Source organism: Malassezia vespertilionis, chromosome 2, assembly GCF_029542925.1.
Source record: "Malassezia vespertilionis chromosome 2, complete sequence".
NCBI classification, from domain to species: domain Eukaryota; kingdom Fungi; phylum Basidiomycota; class Malasseziomycetes; order Malasseziales; family Malasseziaceae; genus Malassezia; species Malassezia vespertilionis.
In genome coordinates, this window is record NC_079248.1 from 34,049 (window position 1) to 60,167 (window position 26,119).

At 55.2% G+C, this 26,119-nt stretch overlaps 12 protein-coding genes across 12 annotated transcripts; 6 read left to right on the forward strand and 6 right to left on the reverse strand.

Annotated features, from left to right (window-relative positions):
• Nucleotides 1-97: 97 nt before the first annotated feature.
• Nucleotides 98-1,310, reverse strand: VMA5 (Vacuolar ATP synthase subunit C; the record flags this gene model as incomplete). Its single annotated transcript, XM_056205671.1, has 2 exons — nt 98-1,129; nt 1,158-1,310. 2 exons carry the CDS (start codon nt 1,308-1,310, stop codon nt 98-100), a joined length of 1,185 nt encoding a protein of 394 aa, XP_056061646.1.
• A 426-nt stretch (nt 1,311-1,736) lies between these two features.
• On the forward strand, nt 1,737-3,683 carry MVES1_000816 (uncharacterized protein; the record flags this gene model as incomplete). Its single annotated transcript, XM_056205672.1, has 4 exons — nt 1,737-1,926; nt 1,954-2,043; nt 2,379-2,687; nt 2,716-3,683. 4 exons carry the CDS (start codon nt 1,737-1,739, stop codon nt 3,681-3,683), a joined length of 1,557 nt encoding a protein of 518 aa, XP_056061647.1.
• An 8-nt stretch (nt 3,684-3,691) lies between these two features.
• On the reverse strand, nt 3,692-5,812 carry ESF1 (pre-rRNA-processing protein esf1; the record flags this gene model as incomplete). The annotated part of the gene is made up of 1 exon (XM_056205673.1): nt 3,692-5,812. The coding sequence occupies one exon, from the start codon at nt 5,810-5,812 to the stop codon at nt 3,692-3,694; it is 2,121 nt and encodes a 706-aa protein (XP_056061648.1).
• Nucleotides 5,813-5,866: 54 nt separating this feature from the next.
• On the reverse strand, nt 5,867-9,199 carry SPT5 (transcription elongation factor spt5; the record flags this gene model as incomplete). The annotated part of the gene is made up of 1 exon (XM_056205674.1): nt 5,867-9,199. The coding sequence occupies one exon, from the start codon at nt 9,197-9,199 to the stop codon at nt 5,867-5,869; it is 3,333 nt and encodes a 1,110-aa protein (XP_056061649.1).
• Nucleotides 9,200-9,467: 268 nt separating this feature from the next.
• TUF1 (translation elongation factor Tu) lies at nt 9,468-11,395 on the forward strand (the record flags this gene model as incomplete). Its single annotated transcript, XM_056205675.1, has 4 exons — nt 9,468-10,418; nt 10,448-10,634; nt 10,984-10,997; nt 11,078-11,395. 4 exons carry the CDS (start codon nt 9,468-9,470, stop codon nt 11,393-11,395), a joined length of 1,470 nt encoding a protein of 489 aa, XP_056061650.1.
• Nucleotides 11,396-11,562: 167 nt separating this feature from the next.
• MVES1_000820 (uncharacterized protein) lies at nt 11,563-12,398 on the reverse strand (the record flags this gene model as incomplete). The annotated part of the gene is made up of 4 exons (XM_056205676.1): nt 11,563-12,039; nt 12,071-12,291; nt 12,320-12,336; nt 12,367-12,398. 4 exons carry the CDS (start codon nt 12,396-12,398, stop codon nt 11,563-11,565), a joined length of 747 nt encoding a protein of 248 aa, XP_056061651.1.
• A 96-nt stretch (nt 12,399-12,494) lies between these two features.
• On the forward strand, nt 12,495-13,430 carry MVES1_000821 (uncharacterized protein; the record flags this gene model as incomplete). The annotated part of the gene is made up of 1 exon (XM_056205677.1): nt 12,495-13,430. One exon carries the CDS (start codon nt 12,495-12,497, stop codon nt 13,428-13,430), a length of 936 nt encoding a protein of 311 aa, XP_056061652.1.
• Nucleotides 13,431-13,937: 507 nt separating this feature from the next.
• On the forward strand, nt 13,938-16,732 carry MVES1_000822 (dolichyl-P-Glc:Glc1Man9GlcNAc2-PP-dolichol alpha-1,3-glucosyltransferase; the record flags this gene model as incomplete). The annotated part of the gene is made up of 2 exons (XM_056205678.1): nt 13,938-14,068; nt 14,098-16,732. The coding sequence occupies 2 exons, from the start codon at nt 13,938-13,940 to the stop codon at nt 16,730-16,732; spliced, it is 2,766 nt and encodes a 921-aa protein (XP_056061653.1).
• Nucleotides 16,733-16,756: 24 nt separating this feature from the next.
• On the reverse strand, nt 16,757-17,099 carry LSM5 (RNA-binding protein lsm5; the record flags this gene model as incomplete). Its single annotated transcript, XM_056205679.1, has 4 exons — nt 16,757-16,789; nt 16,815-16,883; nt 16,926-16,942; nt 16,970-17,099. The coding sequence occupies 4 exons, from the start codon at nt 17,097-17,099 to the stop codon at nt 16,757-16,759; spliced, it is 249 nt and encodes an 82-aa protein (XP_056061654.1).
• Nucleotides 17,100-17,151: 52 nt separating this feature from the next.
• Nucleotides 17,152-18,168, forward strand: MVES1_000824 (uncharacterized protein; the record flags this gene model as incomplete). The annotated part of the gene is made up of 1 exon (XM_056205680.1): nt 17,152-18,168. The coding sequence occupies one exon, from the start codon at nt 17,152-17,154 to the stop codon at nt 18,166-18,168; it is 1,017 nt and encodes a 338-aa protein (XP_056061655.1).
• A 304-nt stretch (nt 18,169-18,472) lies between these two features.
• RPO21 (DNA-directed RNA polymerase) lies at nt 18,473-24,002 on the reverse strand (the record flags this gene model as incomplete). Its single annotated transcript, XM_056205681.1, has 3 exons — nt 18,473-23,542; nt 23,576-23,845; nt 23,916-24,002. The coding sequence occupies 3 exons, from the start codon at nt 24,000-24,002 to the stop codon at nt 18,473-18,475; spliced, it is 5,427 nt and encodes a 1,808-aa protein (XP_056061656.1).
• Nucleotides 24,003-24,525: 523 nt separating this feature from the next.
• On the forward strand, nt 24,526-26,093 carry VPS27 (Vacuolar protein-sorting-associated protein 27; the record flags this gene model as incomplete). The annotated part of the gene is made up of 2 exons (XM_056205682.1): nt 24,526-24,675; nt 24,738-26,093. The coding sequence occupies 2 exons, from the start codon at nt 24,526-24,528 to the stop codon at nt 26,091-26,093; spliced, it is 1,506 nt and encodes a 501-aa protein (XP_056061657.1).
• Between the last annotated feature and the right edge of the window lie 26 nt (nt 26,094-26,119).

Here is a 26,119-nt window from a genome sequence, read left to right on the forward strand (position 1 = left end):
TACACAGGTGCACGATGAGAAGGGATCGGGCGTATGGCCATAGAGTGCACGCAACGACACCAAAAAAAAAAAAGCTAGCAATCCTGTATTGTGTACACTATGCAATGATTATAGGCTGTTCCGTGAGGACGAATGGGAAGACTTCTTGCTCCAAGAGATTCGCAAATTCGCCTGGCGTGTCTTGCGGCGCGCTGTTGCTCGTGTCTTTGGAGCTGTACCTGGCATACTCTTGGAGATACGAGTACTCACTATTGAGTGCCTTGATGAGCTGCGTCGCACGGCCCGCATTCGGGCACAGGACAGAGGCGACGTAGTCTGCAGGCAGACCGAACCGCAACACGCTCTCAACAAACGTACGCAGCACTTTGAAATGGATCATGGCTTGATACGCATCTGCAAAGTTGGTCCGGCTCAGCCGCACAAGCTCGGTCCAAAGCTCCTTCTCCGAGGCGCCCGTCTCCTCCAGCTCTTGTCGCTCACGTTCCATCTGCGCCTCGTCGTAGGCAAATTCGCGCACCTGAAACTTGTGCTCGCGCGCCTTTTGCACAAACTCGTCGTGCACACGCTTAAATATGGTGACATTAAACAATGCATACTCGCTGTCCTCGCAAATCTTGGACGAAGAGCGCGGCACGACAAACTTGGTCAAGTGCTCGTAAGTGGAGAGCCACGCTTTTACTTGGGTGTTGGGAATGGCGATGAGCAGCGTTTCCAAAAATTCCGAGTTCGGGTCTACAATATCGTCCTTGTGTACCACATCTGCGAGCGAACGTACGGAAATATTGCCATTTTTTTTGCGCTCGAGCTGCTGCAACTGGCCCTTGACGCCGTTGTACGTCGTGAGCTTTTGCTTCATGACGTTATCGATCGAGTGCATTTCCTTATCCAGCATTTCCACAAGCTCAGGCAACTGCCGGTCTGCACGGTACTTGCTTGCGTCCCAGTGCCAGTTCATGACATAGTCGCCTACGCTCTCCCCGTCAATGACCAAATGTTCGTTGAGCGCTTGCTCGTCGTCATTGAACAGCGCACGCAGCGTATCAACAATGCGCGAAAGCACAGATGCAAAAAATGCATCGTTTTTCGGCAGCTCGTCTGCAAGCGAGATCAGTGACTCCAGTGTACCGGTCTAGCGTAAGCGGTGGTGCGCAACGTACTGTAAAGTCGGGGAACGGCACGCCCGCAATCTCACTCGGCGCAATCGCATTATCCTTGACAAGTCGCGACCGCAAATCTTTGATCATCTGCTCCCTGCTCTTTTCCTCCGACACGGGGACACTCACAATCCAGAAGCTTGATTCCGAGGGCATTGCGCTGGCCGTGCGGTGAGCGCAAGTGGAGAAGCGGGCATTCGCCGGCACGTGGCACCTGCGCGTGGGCATCCTCCACTGGACGCACGACGATGAAGTACGGTTGGCAGCAGCGCTGACGGCAGCTCGGTGCGTGATATCCAGCGGCGGAATGACCGCGAGCTGGAGCTTGGACTTGTTGGATCTGCTTCATGGCATGACCAATTTAAAGGTGCGAATTTAACGTTGCTGACCATAGACTCGGCTTATGTCTACGTGGGCGGCCTGCCGTTTGACTTGACAGAAGGGGATGTACTAACGATATTTTCGCAATACGGCGAGATTCTCAACATAAATCTCCCTCGGCCGCGTGAGGAGCCGAAAGAAGGAGAAAGGGAGGGTCAGCGCGCTCGGAACCCGCCGAGGCACCGCGGCTTTGGCTTTCTCATGTACGAGGACCAGCGGTCTACAGTGCTTGCGGTGGATAATTTGAATGGCGCACAGGTATTAGGAAGGACACTGCGCGTCGACCATGTAAATTCATACAAACAAGAGCGCACACGCGACGCAGAGGGCAATCTCGTGGAGCCAGAAGAAGAGACATTCAACTGCGCGCCTCCCGAAACGATTGTGGACGGTACGTCATTCAGGCACCTGACCATAGACGAGGCGGACGAAGACAATATCGACCTATCTGATCCTATGGCGGCCTACTTTGCAGACGAAAACAAGCGGCGACGAAGCGAAAAGAAACGTCGGCCACGCGACGAGACGCACGATGAACGCCGCCATACATCCAGACGCGACAGACTCCGAGAGCACCGATCTCTGCACCGATCGTCACTTTCCGGAGAACGTCGTCGCTCGCCCGACCGGGTGCAACGACCCGATCGCACGCCTCCTTATTCGCGTCAAGACGCGACGCCATAGATGTGGAGGTAGTGTTTTTTATCCTTGTCCGCTTTGCGGTTTGTGCGATGAGCAGCGTACGACGTCGTGCCAAGCGTGCATGCATGCGTGCATACCATGACTACATACGCACGCGGTCTCCAGGTGGAGTGCATGCACGCATACCACTTCGCCAGGGAGTAAATTACGGCTACATTCAAAGCCGCGGCGAGCGTGCAGGGCAAGAAGATGCGATGAGTGTCGCGTGTGTTATGCTGCCCTGCGATCAGCTGCGCGAGAATATCAAACATGCATCGAGGGAAGAGACATCTAGTCGTGCGCCGTGGGCGGGCTGGTCATGTGAGGAGGCGGGCGGTGCGGATATTGGCGCACAGGTTGCGTGGTTTGCGTGCTTTGACGGGCATGGCGGCGGCGCCGTTTCGAAGCTGCTTTCCGAAAAGTTGCACCGCGTATTTGAGCAAGTTTCCCCAGATATGGCTACAGATACTGGTACGTTTGTGTGCATTGCTTACCCTAGTGCGGTATACACGCTCGATTGGCGGCTACTTTGGCCGCTTTACGGGCGGCCCTCTCGAGCGCTGGGTGCACAAAGATAGCTTAAACCGTGCCCAGCACCGACAGGAACACCCCAATCGAATGGGCTCCCTGGCCGAGCTTGCGTCCCTGGCGCAGTCCAAGGCCAAGCCAGCGCGTTTGGAGCAGTACGACGCATTCTCCGAAACTCGGGCGCCAGACACTGCACAAACCGAGCGCGTTGCACACGTTCTAGGACTAAGAGACGCACAGTTCACACTCGAAGAGCGTGCCACGCTTGCGTGGCTTATGATGGACCGTGAAGTTCAGCAGAATGAGGTGTACCGCAACGTCGGCTCCACAGCGTCTGTCCTACTCTTGCACAGTCTTGACCAGCCTGCTAAACCGTGGTACGACAGCGAGTACGTCTCGCTCACCACCGTGCAGCTTGGCGATACACGCTTTGTTTTGTGCTCTACCGAGGACGGGAACGCAATTCCGCTCACGCTGTACCACCATCCAGACGAACCTTCCGAAGCGAACAGACTCCAACGGCTCGGCGCTGGGATTGTCACGGATAGTTTTGGCGAGATGCGGTGGATGGGAACGCTGGCCAATACGCGTGCGTTTGGCGATGCGGCAGCCAAAAAGCTTGGTGTGACGGCAGAGCCGGATGTGCGGTCACACGTCATCCAAGGTGATCAAGCCGCGTTTGTGATTGGGTTCAGCGATGGGATAGGAGACGTGATGAGCGATCAAGAGGTGGTGGACTGCTGCCGCGGCGCAAAGCACCCACAGGATGCGGCGAAGAGCGTGTTGCGGTACGCAGAAGCTATCGGAAGTGAGGACAATGCAACAGTGCTTTGTATTCCACTGCGTGGCTGGGGCCATATCAAAGGTCAGGACTGGACCAAGGCGCAGCGCAAGCAGCGGGTCTCAGAAGTTGATCTATTTAGGGACCGCCGGAAGTAGAGAGAGTACTAGATACGTCTTTTTTTCTTTGGACCTGTGTGCGTTGCGTTGCGTTTGACCGACTGTACAAGAGAGTGCAAGTCAGTATCTTGTGACGATGGTGCGTCAGATTTCGCACGCTGCCGCTTGTTGCCTTCCTCTAGGAGCTGCTGCATACCTGTTGTCTTGAAGAACCCAGGATGGTTGGGATCGATCGCAAAGCGGTGGTCTTCCATCGCTGCGGCAAAGCGCGGGTCCTTTGTGTCCATGCTGAACTCTGGCTGCAGAAGCGAAGCGCGTTTTTGATCGCGTTTTGCCTCGCGCTTGCGCTGTTTCTTGCCCATCTTTTTCTCGCGCAGCTTTTCTTGCCGCACGATATCCGGAAGACTAAAGTGGCGTTCCGCATCCGAATCGGGTGCGTCGTCCAAAACAGGTTCTGCATCCACAGGCGCCACCTCTCTGCGCTTCTTCTCTTTTGGCGCACTCTCTATAGTAAGCGCGCGCTCAAAGTCGTCGTCGCCACTGTCGTCAAAGAATGGGTCATTAAAGCCCGTCGAGGTATCCACGCTCTTCTCTGGCTTCTCTGTACGCTCCGCCCGTTTGCGCTCGCGGCGTTCTTTTTGCTTGCGCTTGTACTTTTCAATAGTGGTCTCCTCGTGATCAGGCTCCGTCGATGCCTTATGTGCAAGCGCAGGGACAAAGGAAATTTGCATCTCGCCCTCGCGTTTTTGCTTCGGCGCATAGGTGCTGTCCTCGTCATCTGCATCCTCAAACGCGTTTGTTCCGCTGGTAAGCAAAGAGCGCAAACGGGTTTTGTTGCCTTTTGACATTTTCTCGGCATCGTCCTCGCTATCGGACGCCAGGTACGCCTTTAAATCGTCTTCATTAAGTTCGTCCAAGCCGCGTACAGCCGCTTGCGTAAGCCGCTTGCGTTGGGGATCATCTTGGTCCCACGTAAGTTGTACGCGAGAGTGGCGCAAAGCGTCTGTCTTGAAATCGAGAGCCTCGTACCGGCCAAGATCGTCTACTGCTTCCTCGCGAAAATCCGCAGGCCTATTATCCTGGCCATCAGGAAACTCCATATTGTCTGGAACAAAGCGTAAATCAAATAGATTGGCCGAGTTCTCCATCTCGGAACCGTCAATTTCATTGTACACGTGCCGTGCGCTTTCTTTCGAGTCAAACGTCGCTACTGCATAATAGTAGCGCAGCCGATCCAATTGATACCTGCGCAGTGCGTCCTCGTCAAATTCATTTCCTTCATCGACTTGGTACAGCTGCTTTGGGTCATCCAAGTCGCCGTCCTCGTCTGCTTTAAAAATGGCGCGTGGGGGTCCTTCCAAATCCTCCTTCTCCATGCGCGCACGGCCAAAGTCCGAGGCGTACACACGCACGGACAAAATCTTGCCGCGGACCGGGGCCAAAGACAGCTTGACGCTTTGCTTTGATCCGTCTTGCGGGACTGGTGCGAGGGGTTCTCTCGACGCGGTGGGGGATACAAGCGAGGCCATGACTTTGTACAGATCGCGCGCGTGCACATGATCCCAGTCCATGTTGACAATCGCAAGTCTGCATGTATCATCGCCGCGTGCAACATCGTCATACTGCGATTTGACCCGCGAACTGGACGCTTTCGGTTGCTTAGCCTGCTTGTCGAGCTCGGCAATGACATCTGGATCAAGCTCTTCTTCCTCTAGGTCAATCTCAACGTCCAAGTAGCCGCGATTCTTCCGAGCCCGTCGTACAGCATCCTGATTTCCAATCATGACGTCGTCGTCGTCATCATCATCGTCGTCATCGTCGTCGTCGGCACTTTCCTCTTCTTCTTCGCTGCTGCTTTCCAACTCGACCTGTCCACGCGCAATATCAAGCATTTGCTGACCCTCGTCTTCGTCATTCTCCTCCTCGAGCTTATAAATCCTAGCAAGCTCGTCTTGCTCACGCCGCCCAGCGACACTGTCGCGCCGACCAAAACGGTCGATTTTCGGCCCGCGCTGTTTCTGCGGCGCAAGCACGTCCTTAAATCGATCGTCAAGCTTGACCTTTGTCTCATTACGCTTTGCGCGCCTAAATCGCGGGTCCGCTTGCACACGCGCAAAACGCTCATCTGCGATTTGCGGCGCACGCTCGCGAGTCCCTTTCTTGGTCATCGTAGCAAGCCGTCAAACAAAAAAGCCAAAAACCTCCACCTCCACACTACGGCACTATGCCAGGGCCAAACTGCTGGCCGCAAGTTCCTGTGTTTGCCCAGAGCTATTCAAAACCTCGGCAATACCATCGTCGATGGATTGCATAGTAACGCGCGATCCACGGTAAGCGCCATCGGTTACAATGCACTGCTCGCCTGCGTTGCCCGTCGGCCGCACAGGCTCTGCACATTCAACCGGGACATCGGCCAGCTGCGTCCCCGTCTCGAGCGTGACTTTGCACGAGACTGGGTTCTTGGAAAAGAGTGTGCCCAATTCGCCATCGTACGCGCCACGCTGATATGATCCACCACGGAAGTTACGCACGATTCGAACCTTGATACCGTCGATGAGCGACTGCGGAGCGGCTGCAGGCGCCGAAGCAGGCGCACTGGCCCATGGATTTGCAGCAGGCGTTGCGCCTCCATACGGATTCGGTGTCATGCCCATACCACCGTAAGCAGGTGTCTGTGCACCGCCGTACGGATTCGGCGTTGCGCCCATTCCCGCGTAGCCCGGCGTCCTACCTCCGTACGGATTCGGCGTCATGTTTGCATGTGCAGGCGTGCGGCCTCCAGCATAAGGATTCGGCGTTGCGCCCATACCACCGTATGCCGGCGTCCTTCCGCCGTACGGATTCGGCGTCGCGCCCATTCCCGCGTAGCCCGGCGTCCTTCCGCCAGCATAAGGATTGGGCGTGGCGCCCATACCACCGTAACCTGGCGTCTGTGCGCCACCGTAAGGATTGTATGCTGGTGTTTTGGCGCCTCCCATGTACGCTGGCGTCATGCCACCCGGCATACCCGAGTACGGATTCGTTGCGGGTCTCGACATGCCAGCGCCCATTCCAGGACCCGGCGGCCCCACCAAGCGACGACTCTCGCCCGTGACAGGATTCTTTTCGACCATGGAATCCAGAGGGACAGTGAGGATTTTGCTCATGGTATGCAGTTCGACGCGTGCCATACCACCCGTTGTATCCTTGATGATCCCGCGATACGTCTTGTACGGCCCTCGCACAATCGAGACGTGGCGCCCGGCAAAAATATCTCTTCCGCCGCGGCGGGCAGCGATGGCATTTGCGCCGCCTTCCGTGCTTGGCTCTGCAAGCGCGGGGTTCATCCTGGACAAGTCTTGCGTGCTGGACTTGACCGCCGTCGGCGCGAGGGGCTCGACCTGGTTTGAGCGCACGATAAACAAGCCGCCGTTCTCGGTATAATCGCGCGAGTGTACAAAAAGCAGGTTGGATTGGTAAATATGCAAGACTTGTCCTTGGCGGAACTGGGACAGCTGCCACTCGACTTCCTTGATCATGTCACCGACGTGTACCTCGTGGCCGTTATGATCCAAAGCAACGGACCGTGCCGTGTCGCGGCGCATGCTGATTTGGTGCGGCTTGACTGTGACGATGTGGCCGTTTTGGTCGAGTACCTTGAACGATTCGCGCTCAATGTTGAAAATCACACCGGCGGTTTGCGCATCGAGCTGGACAAGGTTATGCAGCTCATAGCCGCCAATGACATTCACACCCGAGCCAACCTCAGCTGCTTCGCGGATATCCTTGCTAAACACAGACACTTCCGTAAGCGATAGATCTGAGAGGAACGTAGTAATTCCATCTTCGACTTTAACGACAAGGCCGGTCTCGTCGGCATGTTTACCCGCGAGGACTTTGACGTGGTCACCTGCACGGAACTGCTTACGCACGCTTTTGGCGGGAACTTCGATTTTCTGGCCGTCGAGCGCTTCGTGAGGCAGTTCAAGGGTAACCACTTCGTCTTCAATCGTCTCGACCCTGCCCGTGACGCCAGCCTGCTCGCCCTCGAATACTTCGACATGGTCGCCAGGCTGAAGAGTCTCTTCAAGCCCGCGCTTGGATGCATTGGCAAGCAGCTGCAAGTCAATTCCGTCGCCATTTGCAGGGTCGCCATCGCCTTTGGGTGCCTCGCCGGTAAAGCGAAGAACTTCGTCCAGCGATGGATTGACTTCTTCCGTGGTCAGCGCGGTGACCTTAAAATCTTTCTCAAGGTACCCATCGCGGAACGTTTCCCCACCAAAGAGCCATGTGCCGCCGCGTTTTGTAGGGGTCTCATGAGGATACGCTCTTTGCACTTCCTCCGCATTAAAGAGACGCTGCGGAGGACGAAAGCCCATGGCCGTCAACGAGGCATTCATGGGTTTCTTGCGTTTACGCCCGGACCGGTCCGTGTACGTGTCGCGCTCGCTGGGGTTCAGATCGAGTCGGGGGACGAGCTTGATGCCAACTTCTTCGCCATTCTCTGCCACATCGAGCACTTGCCCGAGATCCCCGGCATACTTGCCGCGCTTGATACGAATCCAGCCACCGACGGGCACTTCTGTGTGCTTCTTTTGCAGCTTCAGAAGGTCAGCCATCTCCAAAATAGGGACAAGGAATGGTTTTTGGTTTGTGACGTACACACCAGCAAGTCCGTTGAATGCAGCAACGACGTCGTCCGCACGGCGCGCCTCGACAAAAATTTGCCCTTCGAGCGAGTCGCGGCAGAATGCGGAAAGAATGTACAGCGGCTTTCCGATCGCTTCCTGCGATAGTGCGCGGCGCATCACAGTAGAAACAAGATGGCGCTCACGACCACGCTTGCAACGAATGCGCCAAAGGCCAGGATCCTCGACACTGGGCATCAGCAGGCGCTGCGGCACTTCAGCGTAGTCGGACTGCGACGAGAAACGCGCATTGCGCGCGTGGCGCTGCTTGAGTTCCTCTGCGAGCGCTTCTGCACTCATCTCCTCCTCTTTGCGGCGGACATGATCAAGACGTTGGTTGTCCGAGGCAGTGCGAAGTTGTGCCTCGCGCGACTCGTCGATCATGTCGTCGGCAATGAAACCCTCCTCGCGAAGGAGCTCTTCTGCCTCTTCTTCCTCGACATCCTCATCGTCATTATCAACTTCGGCTTCCACATCCAAAAAGCGGTTCCGCCGCTGCTTCTTGGGGTGGCGCGGGCCCTCTTCTTCTTCCGCGTCTTCGTCTTCTTCATCGTTGCCGAGCTCTTCCTCGTCTTCGTCCTCATCAAAAAGCTCCTCTTCTGCAGCCTCCTCAGCCTCAGCCTCAGCTTCCGCTGCTACAGGATTTTCGGCCTCTGCAGCCGCCTCTCTAGCGCCATCGTACTCAGTTTCCTGTTTTACTTCCAAAGCGTCGTCTGCACGTTCTTCCAAACGCTCCTCTATGCGCTCATCTTTAATGTGCATGTCTTCAACAGGATGCTCCGTTGCATTCGCTACAGTAAGCATGTAATTCCAACACATACCAGCATCTATGCGTGCATCGGACCCGTCGACACGCTCGTCCGCGTCCATAGCGTCACCAGCAGCCATTGTGGGCGCACGCAGCGATTGCCATTTGCTGACTAAATACTAAAAAGCCAGCCGTCCTGTGCGAAAACGACGCTCCTCCTCGAATACGATGAGCGTTGCTCGTGTACTCTCCATTCGCCCCGCTGGGGTGGCTTTTGCGTCGACGCTGGCTGGATGCAAGGCTATGCAGCGCGCTGCAACGCCGGCATTTGTCGCGCCTGGACCAGTCCAGCGCGCCGTCCGGGCATACGCCACCGACTCTGGCAAGTTTGTGCGTACGAAGCCGCACATGAACATCGGCACAATCGGTCACGTTGACCACGGAAAGACAACATTGACTGCCGCTATTACCAAGGTCCTTCACGATAATTCTGGCCATGGCAAGTTTATCGACTACGCATCGATTGACAAGGCGCCGGAAGAAAAGGCGCGCGGTATTACCATTTCTACTGCGCACGTTGAGTACGAGACTTCTGAGCGCCACTATGCGCACGTAGACTGCCCGGGTCACGCTGACTATATCCGTAACATGATCACGGGCGCTGCGCAAATGGACGGTGCGATTATTGTTGTCTCAGCGACGGACGGCCAGATGCCGCAGACGCGTGAGCACTTGTTGCTTGCGCGCCAGGTCGGTATCAAGAAGCTTGTCGTGTTTGTGAACAAGGTTGACCAGGTCGATGACAAGGAAATGCTCGAGCTCGTAGAGATGGAAATGCGCGAACTGCTTTCTACGTACGGCTTTGACGGTGACAACACTCCGATCGTGATGGGCTCTGCGCTTGCTGCGCTTGAGGGTCGTGACGAAGAGACCGGTTCCAAGGCTATCCAGAAGCTTATGCAGGAGACGGATAGCTGGCTTGAGCTGCCGCCCCGCGACTTGGACAAGCCGTTCTTGATGCCTGTAGAGGATGTCTTCTCAATTTCCGGTCGTGGTACTGTGGTTACCGGCCGTGTTGAACGTGGTACGATTACCAAGGGCTCTGAAGTGGCCATCATTGGTCTTGGCAGCACTCTCAAGACGACGCTCACCGGCATTGAAATGTTCCACAAGGAGCTCGACCGCGGCGAAGCGGGCGATAACATGGGAGCACTTCTTCGTGGTGTCAAGCGCGAGCAAATTCGCCGCGGTCAGGTCATGATTGTGCCTGGCTCGGTCAAGCCTGTGAAGAAGTTTTTCGCGCAGTGCTACATTCTGACCAAGGAAGAGGGCGGCCGCTACACGCCTTTCATGAACAACGTACGTATAACCTACATGGCTTACATCAGTACCGTCCCCAGATGTTTATCCGCACTTCGGACGTGACCGTCTCCTTGACGCACCCACCGGGCACGGAGAACGCCGAGGAAGCGATGGTCATGCCTGGCGACAATGTGGAGCTTCAGTGCGAGCTTGTGCACGATATTGCGCTCGAGGAGGGCTCGCGTTTCACGCTTCGTGAGGGTGGCAAGACTAGTATGTATTAGGCTATGGACATTAACATTGCAGTCGGTACAGGTATTGTCACCAAGATCCTTGGCTAAACGCCGCGCCATAGCGTCGCCTAGCTCGCCACCCGCGTTACTCCCACGCGGTCAAAACTATATAGGGCACGTGATTCTATTTCTTTGAACTCCCTTTTCCGCCTACTAGGGCATGTCCGTGTCACGCGCACACTAGGCCACCGAGAAAGCTCGTGTCTTCTTTGTGCGTGCAATCCACGAATACCATCATGGCTCCCACGGACAAGTCTCAGAAGGACAAGAAGACCCGCTCCGCTCTTAGTACGTTGCTATAGATGTGAACAGCTGCTAACATTTTACAGACGATGTGGTGACTGTATGTATTAACAAGACGCTGCCCGACTTTTTTTTTGGTCTAGGCAGCGCTTCTCCCGAAGACATTAACTAACCATGCAGCGTGAGTACACCATCAACCTTCACAAGCGTGTCCACGACACTGCGTTCAAGAAGCGCGCACCTAAGGGCGTGAAGCAGGTCGTGCTTTTTGCGCAGAAGACGATGGGCACCAAGGATGTCCGTGTCGACCCGAAACTCAACCAGGAGATCTGGAAGATGGGTGTGAAGGATGTGCCCCGCCGTGTCCGTGTTCGTCTGGAGCGCAAGCGTAACGACGATGAGGATGCGAAGGAGAAGCTTTACACGTATGCTACGCCTGTTCTCGGCATCACCAACTTCCACGGCCTCAACACGGTCGTGATTGAGCAGGACGAGTAAGGTTGTTGGGTGTGTCTATGTACATCCACGTCCGCAATCTTTTTTCTGTTACACCCAAAAATGAAACTATATTGCTATCGCATTTCAGGCTGCCAGGGCTCTGCCAAGCAGCTGCCATATGGCAAGCGTTCGTTTGCTATGTTGTACAGATCACCATCTCAGTCTCGTTAGCTTTCTTCTTCGTAGACGTGCTTGGATCGCTGCGCACTCGGCGTCATACCACGCCCCGCGCCAACGATGCCGATCTTTGCGTGGGGATCCTCGGGCGTTTTGAACATGTTCTTGCTCCCGCCAAAGTAGCCCTTCTTGGCGCCCTTGGCCGCAAACTTTTGCCATGCAGACTTTTTCTCGTCATGCACGCGGTCTTTTTCCGCCTCGCGCTGTATTTTCTTCTCCTTCTTGACCCGCTTGCGCTCGCGCTCCTTCTCGCGCTCGTCATTGGACATCATCCGCTGCGCATTCGCCTTGGCCGACGATTTCGCGCTTGCGGGCGGGGCTGCGTTTGGGTCCATTTTTCGTACACGCAAGCTGTCGGCGGTAAGCATCTCCGTGGTGCGCGTTTTGGTATAGATGATCGAGTACAAAGGACTGTCTGCCTGGCCCGCAACGGAAGCCACTTTGCCTGGGTACCATTTCCCGTCCGCCTACAGTCAGCTGTTGCAGCACGCCACGTACTGCATGCCGCGCCATCACGTCGTCACCCGCACGGAACGTCTGCTTCGGAACTGTGTTCGGCTCCAGCGTAATCTGTCGCGCCTTTGCATCGCTCTCTTGCTCCTTTTCGGCATTCAGTGATTTCGTGAGCGCAACCAAGTTGGCGAGTTCCGCGCGCAGTCCTTTGAGCTCCTCATTTTCAGGCTCAGCTTCCAACGCCGCATCAACCTGAGTGAGCTGGACTATCGTGAGCCGGAATTGCACACATACACTCGTACGTCCGTAGTCTTTTGTCAGATTCGCGCCGCAATACCTACTCGGAAGCGTCCATGCGGTTAGTGCTTGCCATGACGCGCCGGCCACGACGGCTATCACCTGACCTCCACATCATTACCCCAAGTTTGCTTGGGTAATGACACTGCACCGGTAGCCGGTGCTTTACTCCATGTCTTTGTTTGAGTCCGGCAAATTCACGGCCAAGGATGGCTCAAATATTGCGTATCGAGTTTACGGAAACGAACATGCCAGTAAATTGCCACTCGCTTTGATTAACGGCTTGTCTGCCGTGATGGACGACTGGCACCTGATGGCCAAAGCCTTGGGCAAGACGAGAAAAGTCGTGCTTTTGGACCACCGCGGCATTGGCGAGTCGACCTTGCCGGAAGAGGGCATGGAGGATTACACGATTGAAGTTATGGGAAGTGATGCTATGGAACTCGTTCGGTCCCTCAACATCAAGGCCGTGAACCTGCTTGGCTTCAGTATGGGTGGCCTCGTGGTCCAAGGGCTTCTCACGCACCCCGACGCCAAGCCAAGCAAAAACGGCGGCGTGGAGCTGCATGGGGTTGAGATTATGCGCGTGATTCTTACTTCGACATTCACCAAGCTCCCCTCTGGCGAGTTCCACCCTACGAAAATTCCGCAGCGCGCGGAAAACATGCCGCGCGACGAGTATAATCGCAATGTCACTGAGTACATGCTGAGCATGCAGTATGCAGAGCGCGATCTTTATCCCGGGAACCCTATATACATCACCTACCAGCAACGTGTCGCCCGGGGCGGAGACGCAAAAAGACCGCAGGCGATTATTGCAAGTCAATTGGGTGCGATAGCACAGTTTGACTCGCGTGAAAGTTTGGCCAAGATTCCTCGGACCTTGCCAGTCATGGTGATTCATGGCAAGATGGACCGCATGGTCGCTTATGCCGAGTCGGAAATTTTGATGCAGCACATTCAGCAAGCCAAGCGGTACATCCCGAACGAGTCGTCTGGAAAGGATGTGGGTGCATTTGGGCACATGTGGTTTGATTATTACAACTTGAAGCGCGATTGGGTTGAGCCCATTAACCATTTCCTCGACACGCCCGCGGCGAAGCTTTAGCTGTCTGGAGTGGAATTATGCATGTTGAGCACGGGGGTTGGCATAGGAGAGCGATGCTCATTGCTCTTAGTTGGGATGGTGTTAATGTGTACATGTTTGCGTGTGGCTTGTGTGTGTTTAAAGCACACGCCTGCGCCTTGCAACGCGCTTTTTGTGGCTTGGTATGCTGCATCTAGCCCCTCTGTTGAAAGTATGCATTTTGTGGCATGCTCCTGCAGCCGCATTCATTGGGCAGACCGTATTTATGTAGCATTGCTAGTATTACTCAAGGTGCTGTGCAAAGTAGAACACAATCACGCTTCCATGCCCCGGTGATTTGCGAAACAGAGTAGAGCCTTAATCCATGCCCCCACACGGAAGCGCCGTACCACCTTACATGGGAAATAAACGCGCGTGGAGACGCGTCGAGGCGTGTGCCGAATGGACGAATTCCTCGTGCTGCAGGGTCACCCTCTTGCATTTTTTCTTGGTTGTGGTAGACTCGCCAAGTTGGTAGTAGGCACTGCGATGCCAATTGTGAAACGCAAGGCGATATCTCCTCTGCCCCTTGCAGACTCCTTAGAGACTGCCAAGAAGGACGGGCAGAATCCGAGTGTCTTCTTTCTTGCAGCGACGGGCGAAGTATTTTTGGATTATGAGTGCGTGGTTACAGTTTTGCTCACCACAGACAATATGCAGCGCGTCTTAGCTACTACCATCAGCGCATATTTCAGTGCGAGCTCTCTGGGAAATCGAGCCTGACCTATTTTGAAGCAGCGCACAGCGAGGAGCAGCAAACTCTCGCGATTCAAAGGCAATTTCCCGACCCTCTTAAAGTCCCAGTTCTGAATGCTGTGCAGTTCCAAATTACTGGGCGGCTTGACAACCTTGTTGACCTGGTGGTGGAGCGATTCAAGAACCGATTCTTTGCCGAGGAGACCGTGTTTGTCGAAATCGACGGGGCGCGACACCACGGCACTATTCTAAACGTCGCATTGTGCACAGCCAAAAAAGATCCTGAAGCTACGGCACAAATTCCCCATTTCCTCGGTGCAAACCTAGCTGTGTCCATGGAAGAAGCTGCTCGCTTGGACGATCCCGGACAGTATCTTTACACGGTAGCATTGGCCGATGGCAAGGCCAGCTCAACCGAAGCAAATGCCGAGCAGCTCAGCCGAGACCGCATGCTCTTCTCCAAGTCCATTGTACGCAAGTTTTTGCGCGATACTATGGAGCGTGATAGCCAAATTGGAAGTGCCTGGTATGTGCGCGAGAGCCTTGCAAAGCGGTACGGAATTCTCACGACGCCGTCGGAGGAAGTTTTGCGCATGCACGAGGATATCAAAGAAGGCAAGCTTTCCAAGCGCCGAAAGCTAGCTGATAATGACGCTACAATCGCACGACGCAAAGCAAGAGAGGACCGCAAAGCAAAGAGCGCCGACGACCAAAAGAGGCTCGACGCGAAAAAGCTACTCAAGTTTCCCGCAGAGGACCTGCTTTTGGAGCCGGTCACGGAAAAAGAATTGCATGCAGACACTTGCGGCGAATTGCCGAAACGCGCGCAGCGGCCTGTGCTTGACGGCGCCGAATTTTTAGGTGTACCGCTAGACACGTTTGAGCCGTTCCTTATGGCGTACTACTTTTTCTTGACGCTCGGCACGCCGCTGCACATTTCCACTATCGCGTACGATGACTTTGACGCTGCACTTCGGCATCCAACGCACGAGCCAGCATGTTTTTTGCTCAACGAAATGCACGGTGTTTTGTTGAACGCCATTGTCCGCGACGGCGCCCACAGCCGCGACTTGGCCCCTGGCATCCAGGCCAAGAAACGTCGTGTGGAAGCGCCCGCACCGATCATCGCAGCCCCCGAAGAGCCGCAACCCATGAACGATAGCAGCAGCGATATTAGCGATCCAGACGAGGAGGACTTGCCGGAAAAGACAGTACTCGACGCTGCCATCTCCATGGGCCGCGGCTGGGAAAAGCGCATTTTACACGCAGACAATTTGCGCGCTGGCTGGGAGAGTGCTATGGCTGGCTGTCTTGCACAGCGCGCAACTCCCGAAACCCTACCGCGTTTTTATGCAATCCTCTCGTACCTTACCGGCGTAGAGCACGACGACGCCCTCCAGGACGGCCGTTGTATGGCGCTTAAATGCAAGACGATTGAAGAACGCTATGCACACATGCCGCTGGAAGACAAGATTCAAGCACTTCTGTTTTTGTGCCAGCTGGTGGTGGTAACCAAGAATGTCAAAACCTACTATGAAGAGTGTGAGAACCATTTGACGGAGCTTCGCAAAGAGCGCATGGAAATCATCCGCGCGCGAAAACGCACCTTGGAACAGCGCCACGAACTTGACGGAATCAAGAAGGAGCATTTCGAAGATCAGTCCGAAAATCAGCCCGAGGAACAGCTCGAGGAACACCCCGAGGAACAGTTCATGCAAGTGGACGAAAAGCCCGTGTTTTCGGACGACGATACTGATTCGGACTCGGACTCCGAGCGCGACGAACTCGCGGAGGAGGACGAGCTAGAGGACTCGGAGGACAGCGATGCAGGCTCCGAAACAAACTCTGAAACCGGCTCCGAGCACTACAAACGTGCGTTTGGCACGCGGCAAGAATCGCTACGGGAGAAGGCAATCCAGCGCGATGCAGAGCAGTCGCGACAGGCGCAGGAACTCGCGCGAGTAAGAGCGCTGCAACGCGAGACCAAGCAGCTGAATGCCGAGCGCCGGCGCATGGATGAGGAGGCATTGCGCCTCGGCAAGCACGAGCAAGTCATTGAGCGCGAGTTTCGCCGCTACGCCATGATCCCTCGATTGCGTCCTTTGGGTCGCGATCGGTTCATGTCGCGCTACTTTTGGCTCGATGGGATTGGCACTGCCTCGCTCTCTACACACGGTGGCAACACAGCGTATCAAACGGGCCGCGTGTTTGTCCAGTCTGCAAGCAATCGCGAGTGGCAGAACTTGTCGTTAAACTACGAAGGCGGCGAACCTGCGCTCGCAAAGCGCCGCGCAATCGAGCAGGGCGACGAGAACGTGTCCTTTGGGCAATGGGGCGTGTATACCAAGCCGGAGCAGATCGAGGAGCTGATTGCGTGGCTGCGTACTAAAGGCACACGTGAGAATGCACTCAAAGCGCAGCTCCTCAAGTACCGTGACTATATCGAGGGCGGCATGCGGAAACGCATCGACGATATTGCGCTGGGCTGGCGCGAGCCCGTAGAGACACGCCGCTCCTCGCGTGTGCGCACGGAACAATCAGCACACATGCGCTTGCCGTACATGACATGGCGGAATACATATCACTAGTCGTAGCGTTACTTACGATACTGTTTACGCCTCGGGGCCTTGGCTGCCAGGGACGAGCTGGTGTGAGAAAAAGCGAACGTACAGCGCAAATATTGTTTCCATTCAAGAGCGTCTTGGACAGTTTTGTCTTTTTGTATCCATCCGGCGTGCCCTCGCTAAGGTCAGTTGTGCAAAGCACGCACTATTCCGTCACATTTTCCAAGACCATGTCTGTGGTGAGCAACGCAATGTACGCACTGACGTAGTCATCAAACCCAAGCAGTGTCCCCACAAACTCGCGCTGGCTCTTCATCACAACCCAGATACTGCTGCCGATGCAGCGGTCCACAAGCTCGAGCGGCAGGATGGTAGAGGAACCGTCGGACATGGTGGGCAATGGAAAGCGCGACGCAGAATGTGGAGGTGTGTACGGGATTTCCATGCTACGACGATGCTTGCTCGCGGCGCTTGCGCTGGCGAGCCTGTATTGGCTGCTGCGCGCGCCTGAGCAGGATAGAGTGGAGCGCCGTGTGATTGCAGTGGCAGACTTGCACGGCGACTATGCACATGCGATCAATGTGCTGCGAGAGACGCGCGTCATTGGACAAGACGACACGAACTGGATCGCCGGGAGCGACGTGCTGGTCAGTACGGGTGATACTGTGGACCGTGGCGACGATACGATTCGCTTGTATCAATTATATGCGTCCTTGCGCAAGCAGGCACACAAGGCCGGCGGCCAAGTAATCAATTTGTTGGGCAATCACGAGATGATGAATGCGTTGATGGACTGGCGGTATGTCACGCAGGGCGATATTGCGTCGTTTGGCGGCGTGCAAGCGCGCAGAGCGGCCATGAGTGTGGACGGATGGATCGGCAAAGAATGGCTCGATGCATACAATGTCACTGCGCGTATCGAGCTCTTGCCGGCCACGGGCTCGTTCAAGCCTAAAGCCATGTCGTTTGTGCATGGCGGCATCACGCCGCATTGGGCCAAGCGTGGGATTGATGCAATCAATACGGTGGGCCGTTCGTTTCTTTACAAGGCGCTTGCCGATTCGGAGCCGGACGGGTATGCACCGTCAAACGTGACAAAAGAGGAGATGGCCGTGTACAATAGCGAGGGGCCGTTTTGGTACCGCGGATATGCTGAGCCAGAGACCAAGGCGCTCTGTCGTCGGGCTTCAGAAGCGTTGAAAGCGATGGATGCGCAATTCATGGTCATGGGACATACGCCACAGTACGATGGATTTGCGGAGCGGTGCGACGCGCAGGTGCTAATTATCGATACGGGAATTAGTTCGTATTATGGCGGAAAGCAAAGTGCGTTGGTCGTGCACTCGAGAGGCGTGCATCAGTCGAAGCAGTACACTGTTACATATACTTTCTGGCAGCATCGTGTGGGCGAGCAGCCTGTGCAGCTTAGCCTTATCACGGAGCATGAATCGCTGGGTTAGGGTGCTGTAGGGGCTCTAAGTTGTGGTGGGTTTGTTATGGGAGTCGATTCTGGTGAACACTGTCTTTGGATAGCTTGTCTTTATGGATTGAGGGCTATGTAGTGTACTTTATGAATAGGCTTGGTACGCTGACTTGTATCGCCTTTTATTTCGCAGGTCCGCTGGTTAGCAGTAGCATTCAGCTGAGTCCACTTGGCTGGAGCACTGCGAGGCTGCGCCGAACACAGCAAGTCTTCCACATTGGTTGTTAGCTACGTTTAGTAATACTACTTTTTTGATAGAGAACGGGTCAGGTTGGTTACTTTTAGCGCTGCCACGTAGGCTTGCTTGACATGCGGCTCCGGCGCGGAGAAGACGCACCGCCAGCGGCGCCATTCGCACTGGGTGAGTACTGCGGGGAAGTTGGCGAATACTGCGGCGACGTTGGCGAATACTGCGGCGAAGTCGGCGAATACTGCGGCGAAGTCGGCGAGTACTGCGGGGAAGTTGGCGAATACTGCGGGGACGTTGGCGAATACTGCGGCGAGGTCGGAGAGTACTGCGGCGAGGTCGGAGAGTACTGCGGGGAGGTTGGCGAATACTGTGGCGAAGTCGGCGAATACTGCGGGGACGTTGGCGAATACTGCGGCGAAGTCGGCGAATACTGTGGCGAAGTCGGCGAGTACTGTGGCGAAGTCGGCGAGTACTGTGGCGAAGTCGGCGAGTACTTTGGACCTGCACCGCGATGCGAGCCATGGCGTCCCACAGGCGAAGTCGGCGAGTACTGCGGCGAGGTCGGTGAGTACGCTGGCGAGGTTGGCGAGTACTGCGGCGAGGTTGGCGAGTAGGCTGGACTTGCTGGCGACATACGCGAAGTGTACGAGCTACGCGGATTGCCAACAACAGGAGACGATGGCGAGTAGCTCGGGCTTGTTGGACTGTATCCCGGCGAAGTAGGACTGTACGCTGGCGATGTCATACCGCCTGCACCGACCCACGGACTCATTCCCCCCAGACCCACAGCCGGACTAGTAGCATTGTAGGCAGGACTTGTAGGAACGTAGCCCGGAGAGGTAGGAGCGTATCCATAGCCACCGGGGCTCTGCGCACCGAGCGGCGTCCGCATCGGACTGCGCCCAGCACTGAGATAATCACCATAGCCCCCCTCGTCACCGCCGACCTCGACCAAAGGCGAGAACATGGCCTGCTGCTGCACGCGGAAAGCGTCGTCAATGTTGGGCGAGCCAGTGTCGTAGGGTGTCATACCGCCGGGCGTACGAGCGCCCAAATCATCATCCATACCAAGCTTCGACTCGAGCATATTTGTGTATGGCTGATTGTGATTCACAATGACGTCTTTGAGCATCTCGACGTCGACATTCAGGTCGAACGCGCCTGTACCCATGGGCGCCATCTGGCCAAGAATCACATTCTGCGCGACGCCATTGCAGTCGTCGCTATCGCCCATCGCCGCGGCTTCCATGAGAATCTCTACAGTCTCCTCAAAGGTGCAGCGCATGAGCGCACCTTGGTTTGTGCGGTTGATGCCATGGCGAGTGATCGCCATAAGCGTGCCTTGGCTAGTCATGATATCAACCAACAGCGCCAGGTGGCGGTAGTTGACATAGGAGCCGTCGAATTCAATCACATTGCGCATCTCTTTGAGAAGCGAGCCACGCGCAGCTTCAATGCCAAACACACGGAACACTTCCACGCAGTTGTTGGAGAGCGTGCGCGAGACGTCGACGCCTTTGACGGCGAGCACATCTTTCAAGTTGGTGCCGTCCGTCTCCAAGACATACTCTTTCAACGTGTCCCATTCGCCCGTCGCAGAATCAAAGCGACGCGTGGACTTGTCCTGCTTGACAATAAACACCTTATCAATCCCGGGCACACCCTTCAGCGCAATGTCTGAGAGCATTTGCTGGCCGAGGCTCTTTAGAAAGATGTCTTCTTCGCCTTGCACGTCCTTGTCCGCGTCGTTGTCGACAATACGGATCCGCACAACAAGCTCTTCGGCATTATCTTCCGAGTGCATCACAAACACGTCACGACCAAACATGGCGCTGATCTTGGAGGCCACCTCTGCGACACTCAAGTTCTTGTCGAGCATCTTTGCGCGATCCAAGACAAGACGAAGAAGCCATGGTGACTGGCGCTCGAGGCTTGCCTCTACTTCCTCGTCGGGAATGGCGAAAAATGCATCCACAAACTCGCGGTCCTCGGCAATCACAGTCGAGCTTGGATCGGGGTCGTATAAGACTTCCACAGAGGAGGTGACGGTCTGCAGCGTGGTGTAGGCCAAAGACGTTTGGATGACCTTGGCAGACTCGGACGAGATGCTGTACTTGGTTTCCAAATAAACGGTGACAGAAGGCGTCTTGATATTCTCCGCGCAGTTGATAATCTCTTTCAAACGAGGGACACCAAGCGTGACATTCTTGCTCGAAACACCTGCATAGTGGAAGGTGTTGAGCGTCATCTGCGTCGCTGGCTCACCGATACTCTGCGCGGCAAGCGTACCGCACATTTCGCCGGGCTGTGCGAGGCTGCGCTGGAATTGGCCCTCAATTTCGCCCAAAATCCATTCCCAAGCTTCGCGGGTGATGTGATGGATTTCAATGACCTGCTTGGTGCACAAGAACGCGCGCACATGGATTTTGAAAAGGAGTGTCGCATTTTCCTGCATCTCGCGGCTAATATCGTCGTCACCGCGAACCACAATAAGGTTGTCCAACACACGGCAGAGGCCCTCAACAATCTCAAACGGAGAAAGGTCGCTGGGCTTGCGGGGATCGATGTGGAAAATCTGCTGGGCATTGAGGACAAGACGGGCAATGTTGAGCGGAAGATAGGTGTCGACACGGTCTGTGCTAAACACTTCGGTGCGGAGCACATTTCTGTCCTTTTCCAGCTGGGAAAACTCCTCGTCCAAGAGCTGCTCGAGCTCGGGCGACCAGTCGCCAAGACCAGCGCGAAGCGTGCCTTTCTTAAATCCTCCATGCGCAAGATCCACACGGAAACGACGGCGGAATTCAGTGTCACTCAAGCCATGCGTGATGAGTTTCTGGCGCTCGACCATAGCACCATCAATGCCGTCGTCGCCGTAGGCAAATTCAATGACACTGTTGGTGGAGTTGCGCACAGTGCCGTCGTAGCAAATCGTCACATCCTCCAACGCCTTGACAAGACGACGCTGAATGTATCCAGTCTCGGCCGTCTTGACGGCAGTGTCGATCAATCCTTCGCGGCCAGCCATCGCGTGAAAGAAGAATTCGTGCGCGGTGAGCCCGCGCAGATAAGAATTCTCCACAAAACCACGGCTTTCTGGTGTAAAGTCGTCCTTGGTGAAGTGCGGCAGACTGCGGTGGCGGAAACCAAACGGAATACGCTTGCCTTCCACAGACTGTTGGCCGACACACGCAGACATTTGCGAAATGTTGATGAACGAGCCCTTGGAACCAGCCACTACCATCTGCTTCACATTGTTCCAGTCAGGCAGGTTCTGCTCAGCGTGCGAGCCAACATCGTCACGCGCCTTGTTCAAAATGCGATTCACATTGGCTTCAAAGGATTCGCGAATGGTCATACCTGGATCGGCCTTGAGCCAGTCAAAGCGTGCAGCTTGGATCAGGTTCATCACTTCTGACTTGGCCTTGGCAATGGTGGAATTAATATTGGCCGTGGTGGCCTTGTCTGCGACTGTATCGCCAATACCAATCGAGAAACCGTTGTGCAAAAGCCAGAAGTTGACCACGCGCTGAACACCACCAAAAAAGTCACGGCAGACTGTGGGCCCGCGCTCACGGAAAATAATGTGGATGAGACCGCCGGCAGTGGAGCCCACAACCTTTTTGTTAATCACGCCAAACATAATCTCGCCATTTTCAATGTGCACGCCGTCGTCTTGGTGGTAGTTGGTCGTAGCTTGCTTGGCATCACCCAAAAACACATTGATACCTTTGGGAATGCACATCGACAAGATCTGCTTCCCAGACCAGTACGGCTTGGGCTTAATCACGCATGGCTGAGGAATAACGCCGTCCCAATCAGGGACCCACAAAAGAATATTTTGCACCTGGTCAAAGTCTAGCAGGCAGTCGCGGAGTGTAAATTTGCGGATGCCACAGAGCGTATCCTGAACAATGCCCATGACCGGCTTGTTGGCCTGCGGCGAAACAATTTGGCGAGGCACCCAAGCGATCTGTGCAAGCTCCGCACGACCTTCTTCGCTCTGCGGGACGTGCAAGTTCATCTCGTCACCGTCAAAGTCTGCATTGTAAGGCGGTGTAACACTGAGATTCAGACGGAAGGTGGAGTAGTCCATCAGCTTTACACGATGTGCCATCATACTCATCTTGTGCAAACTGGGCTGGCGATTGAACAACACAAAGTCGCCATCCCGTAAATGGCGCTCCACAATCCAGCCAGCTTGGAGCGCAATGTCTCCCCGGCGGTTATATTTTAAATCAATGCGCTCGCCCGTGTCACGAATGACGTAGCGAGCACCTGGGTATTCGTTCGGTCCGTTGCGGACCAGCTCGGAGAGGTACGCTCTATTGTATGGCGTCACGCGCTCCGGGTACGTCAGGTTCCGCGCAATGCTCTTTGGCACACCGACCTGGTCCAATTCCAGATTGGGATCACCCGTAATGACGGTACGTGCGGAAAAATCAACACGTTTGCCCATCAAATTGCCACGAATGCGGCCTTCTTTGCCTTTCAAACGCGCACGAATCGCTTTGACGGGTCGACCAGACGACTGCAGCGACTGTGGAAGACCAGCAATGTCGTTGTCCATATAGGTCGCGACGTGGTATTGCAATAGGTCTGCAAAATCGCCGAGAATATGCGAAGGTGCACCTTCCTGTTCCATGCGATTTAAGTTTGCACTGGCCTTGATGATGTCGGCCAGTTTGTAAGTCAAATCATCTTGGCCCATGCCACTGCCAAATTCGGTAACGCCAGGGCGTACTTGGGGGGGAGGAACAGGAAGGACGGTAAGCACCATCCAATCTGGCTGAGCAAAGTCTTCGGAAAGACCCAGCATCGTTACGTCTTCTGGAGAGACCTTCTTCAAAATGGTGTGAGCTTCCGCCGCAGCTAATGGGCGTTTTTCAGACTGAGCCATCTTTCCCCCATCTTCATCATCATCCTTGCCGTGACGCCAAACACTGTACAACTTCAAAGCCTCTTTGCGAATGGCCGGCTGAAAACGCCCACACCCTCCGTGCCCAACTTTGGGCTCTGCATTGTCGCCAAATTCATCTTCGTCTTTTGGTTCGTCAGCCTCACACACCGAAATCTTGGAGCAATATTCCCACACCCGTTGGAACCTGCGCTTGCGGGTCATACGGGTGGCTTGCAGGATGCTCTTAAACACGGGGTCGGAAATCTAAAAAAGGTGTCAGCCGTACAGCATACGTACAGGATCTGCTTTCAGCTTGCCGCAGTGTACACAAACACACTCCAGCAGCTTCTTTACCTTTCCCAAAAAGCCGACGTGGAATACAGGACGCGCAAGGTCAATGTGGCCAAAATGCCCAGGGCATTCAGCCTGTCCTTCGCCACAAGTCTGGCACTTGTAGTTCCTGTCAATTGTACCTAGCCGGGGGTCCGACAGCCCGGCAACCTTGTACTTTCCCGTTGCATCATCCTTTACCTCTGGATGCTCAATTTTACAAACGGAAAAGGCACGCTGTGTTAGGAAAAGCAAAAAAAAAAGCAAGTGTTTAGTATGATATTCTACACGCAGCATCAATACCCACAATCTCCTCCGGACTCAAGATACCGAACTGGACCTCCTTAATCGAACGAGTGGGCGCAACCGACGGCGCAAATTGGTGACCAATCATCCTAGGTTGTGAAACCAATTACGTCACGCTTTTTATCGTTAGAGGCGAGCAAGTAACAAGGTCTGCCGACACCAAACAATGCCGGCACAGGAGGAGCTCAAGTACGAAGAGCACAAGAGTGGCCAACGACAATGACAAGCTTGGTGTTATCCGTGTCTTGCCAGCGAATACGATCACTAAGGATTTCTCCGGATCGTCCCCACGCCGTCGTCGTCGTCGAAAGCAAAGAACGGAAAGGACGCCACCGCTTATTTCGCCGGCGAACAAAGCCTGCCACACGCGTGGCACGTTTCGTAACACGAAAATCCTTCCCGGACATGTCTGCAAGACCCAGTTCTGCCAATAAAAGACCCGGTAGGTATGTTCTGCATGCATAGCCACGTGACCTGTTCTATCCAATTCGAGCGCCGCAGCGGCGGCGTACCTGTGCGGCTCGTGCGAGTGCAATAATAGCATGGTCGGTCTGTGGTCTCGGTGGGGTCCTAGTTCATTTGAGCAGCTGGTCGAGAGAGCGACCTCGCCCATGATACCCGCAGGACATGAAGACATTGCGGTGAACTTAGAAGTGTGCGACCAGGTGCGTGCGAGAGCGGTGGACCCGAACGAAGCGATGCAGGCGCTCAAAGCGCGCATCGAACACAAGAACGCCAATGTGCAAATGTTGGCGCTTGGCGTACGTAGGCAAGACGTGTGAATGATACTGACTCATATCAGCTTACAGACCTATGCATAAAGAACGGGGGTGACCATTTTTTTGCGCAGGTGGCGTCGCCAACGTTTATGGATCCCATCTCCGCGACACTGCGCCTCCGGAGGCCGTTGGTCCCCGATGTAAGGAGCAAACTGCTGCGCTGTCTGCAGGACTGGCGGTATTTGGCAGCATCCAAGCCCGCCGAGCTGGGTTACATTGTGCAGATCGCCGAGCAAGTGGAGCAAGCTGGAATCGAGTTGCCATCGCCGGATCCGAATACAGTCGCTGCAGCGCGCGTCTTTGCAGACACGTTAGCAGCACCTGAATGGTCATATGGGAACGTGTGCACTAAATGTCGCTCTGAATTTACCACATTTTTGCGCAAGCACCACTGCAGGAACTGTGGTCGCGTCTTTTGCTACGCGTGTGCGGACAAAACAATGTCGCTCCCTTGGTACGGCATTGGCCAAGATGTTCGTGTGTGCGACGGGTGCTACAATCGGGAAGGGCCAGCATCGACCCAAAATACAAAGGAAGCAATACCACCGAAGCCGAGGCCCACACAGAAGCGGATGCGAAAAGAGGATCAGGACTTGGAAAAGGCGATTCAGCTATCGCTCCAGGAGAGCAAAGCAGCACCCATGCAGAATACCCAGCAGGAGCCAGTTCAGTGCGCTGCACATGCGCAGGGGCCCAGCGATGCCGATGATCCTGAGCTCGGAGCGGCGATAGCAGCTAGTTTGCGCGAAATGGAGCGCACCGCACAAATTATGGAAACGCACCCTAAAAAGCGCACTGCAGGAGATTTGGGTGGCGTTGCTCCGCGCGCGCAGGCTCCAGCGAAGAGCGCACTGGAGCTTGCGTCGCAAGACGTGGACAATGTGCTCACTTTTTCACAGACGGTATTGCAGCCTGCCGCGCCGTGGAAACGGAATGTGGCTATAGACGGCGTGCCACGCCCTGTACAAAATATGTGTGAAAAGGCTGCGTCATCGCACTTGCGTGTGGTGCGCAACATGGATGAAGGAAACCGCAGACTTTATGAACTCGTCGGGCTGCACGAAAAGCTATCTGAAGCTGTACGTATGTACATTGGGCTGCTGGACGTGCATGGAGACACTTTGAATCAAACTTCTGCTGCCCCACCGCTGCGCACGAGCGCAACGCCGTCTTCCGCTGCGATTCCTGCCGTGCCACAAGCGGTGCCACAAGCGGTGCCACAAGCGGTGCCACAAGCGAATGTGCCGCCGACGATGCCATCTGCACCGCCTTTGGAACCGGGCTCGGACACGATGGATGCGCCGCTTGTGCCACGCTTTCCCATGGTACCATCTGCACCTGTGGAACCCCCTGCAGATCACAGCGAAACGGCCCAGGACGTCCCACTGATTGAATTGTAAATTCTGATAGCCATGTTTGGATCGAT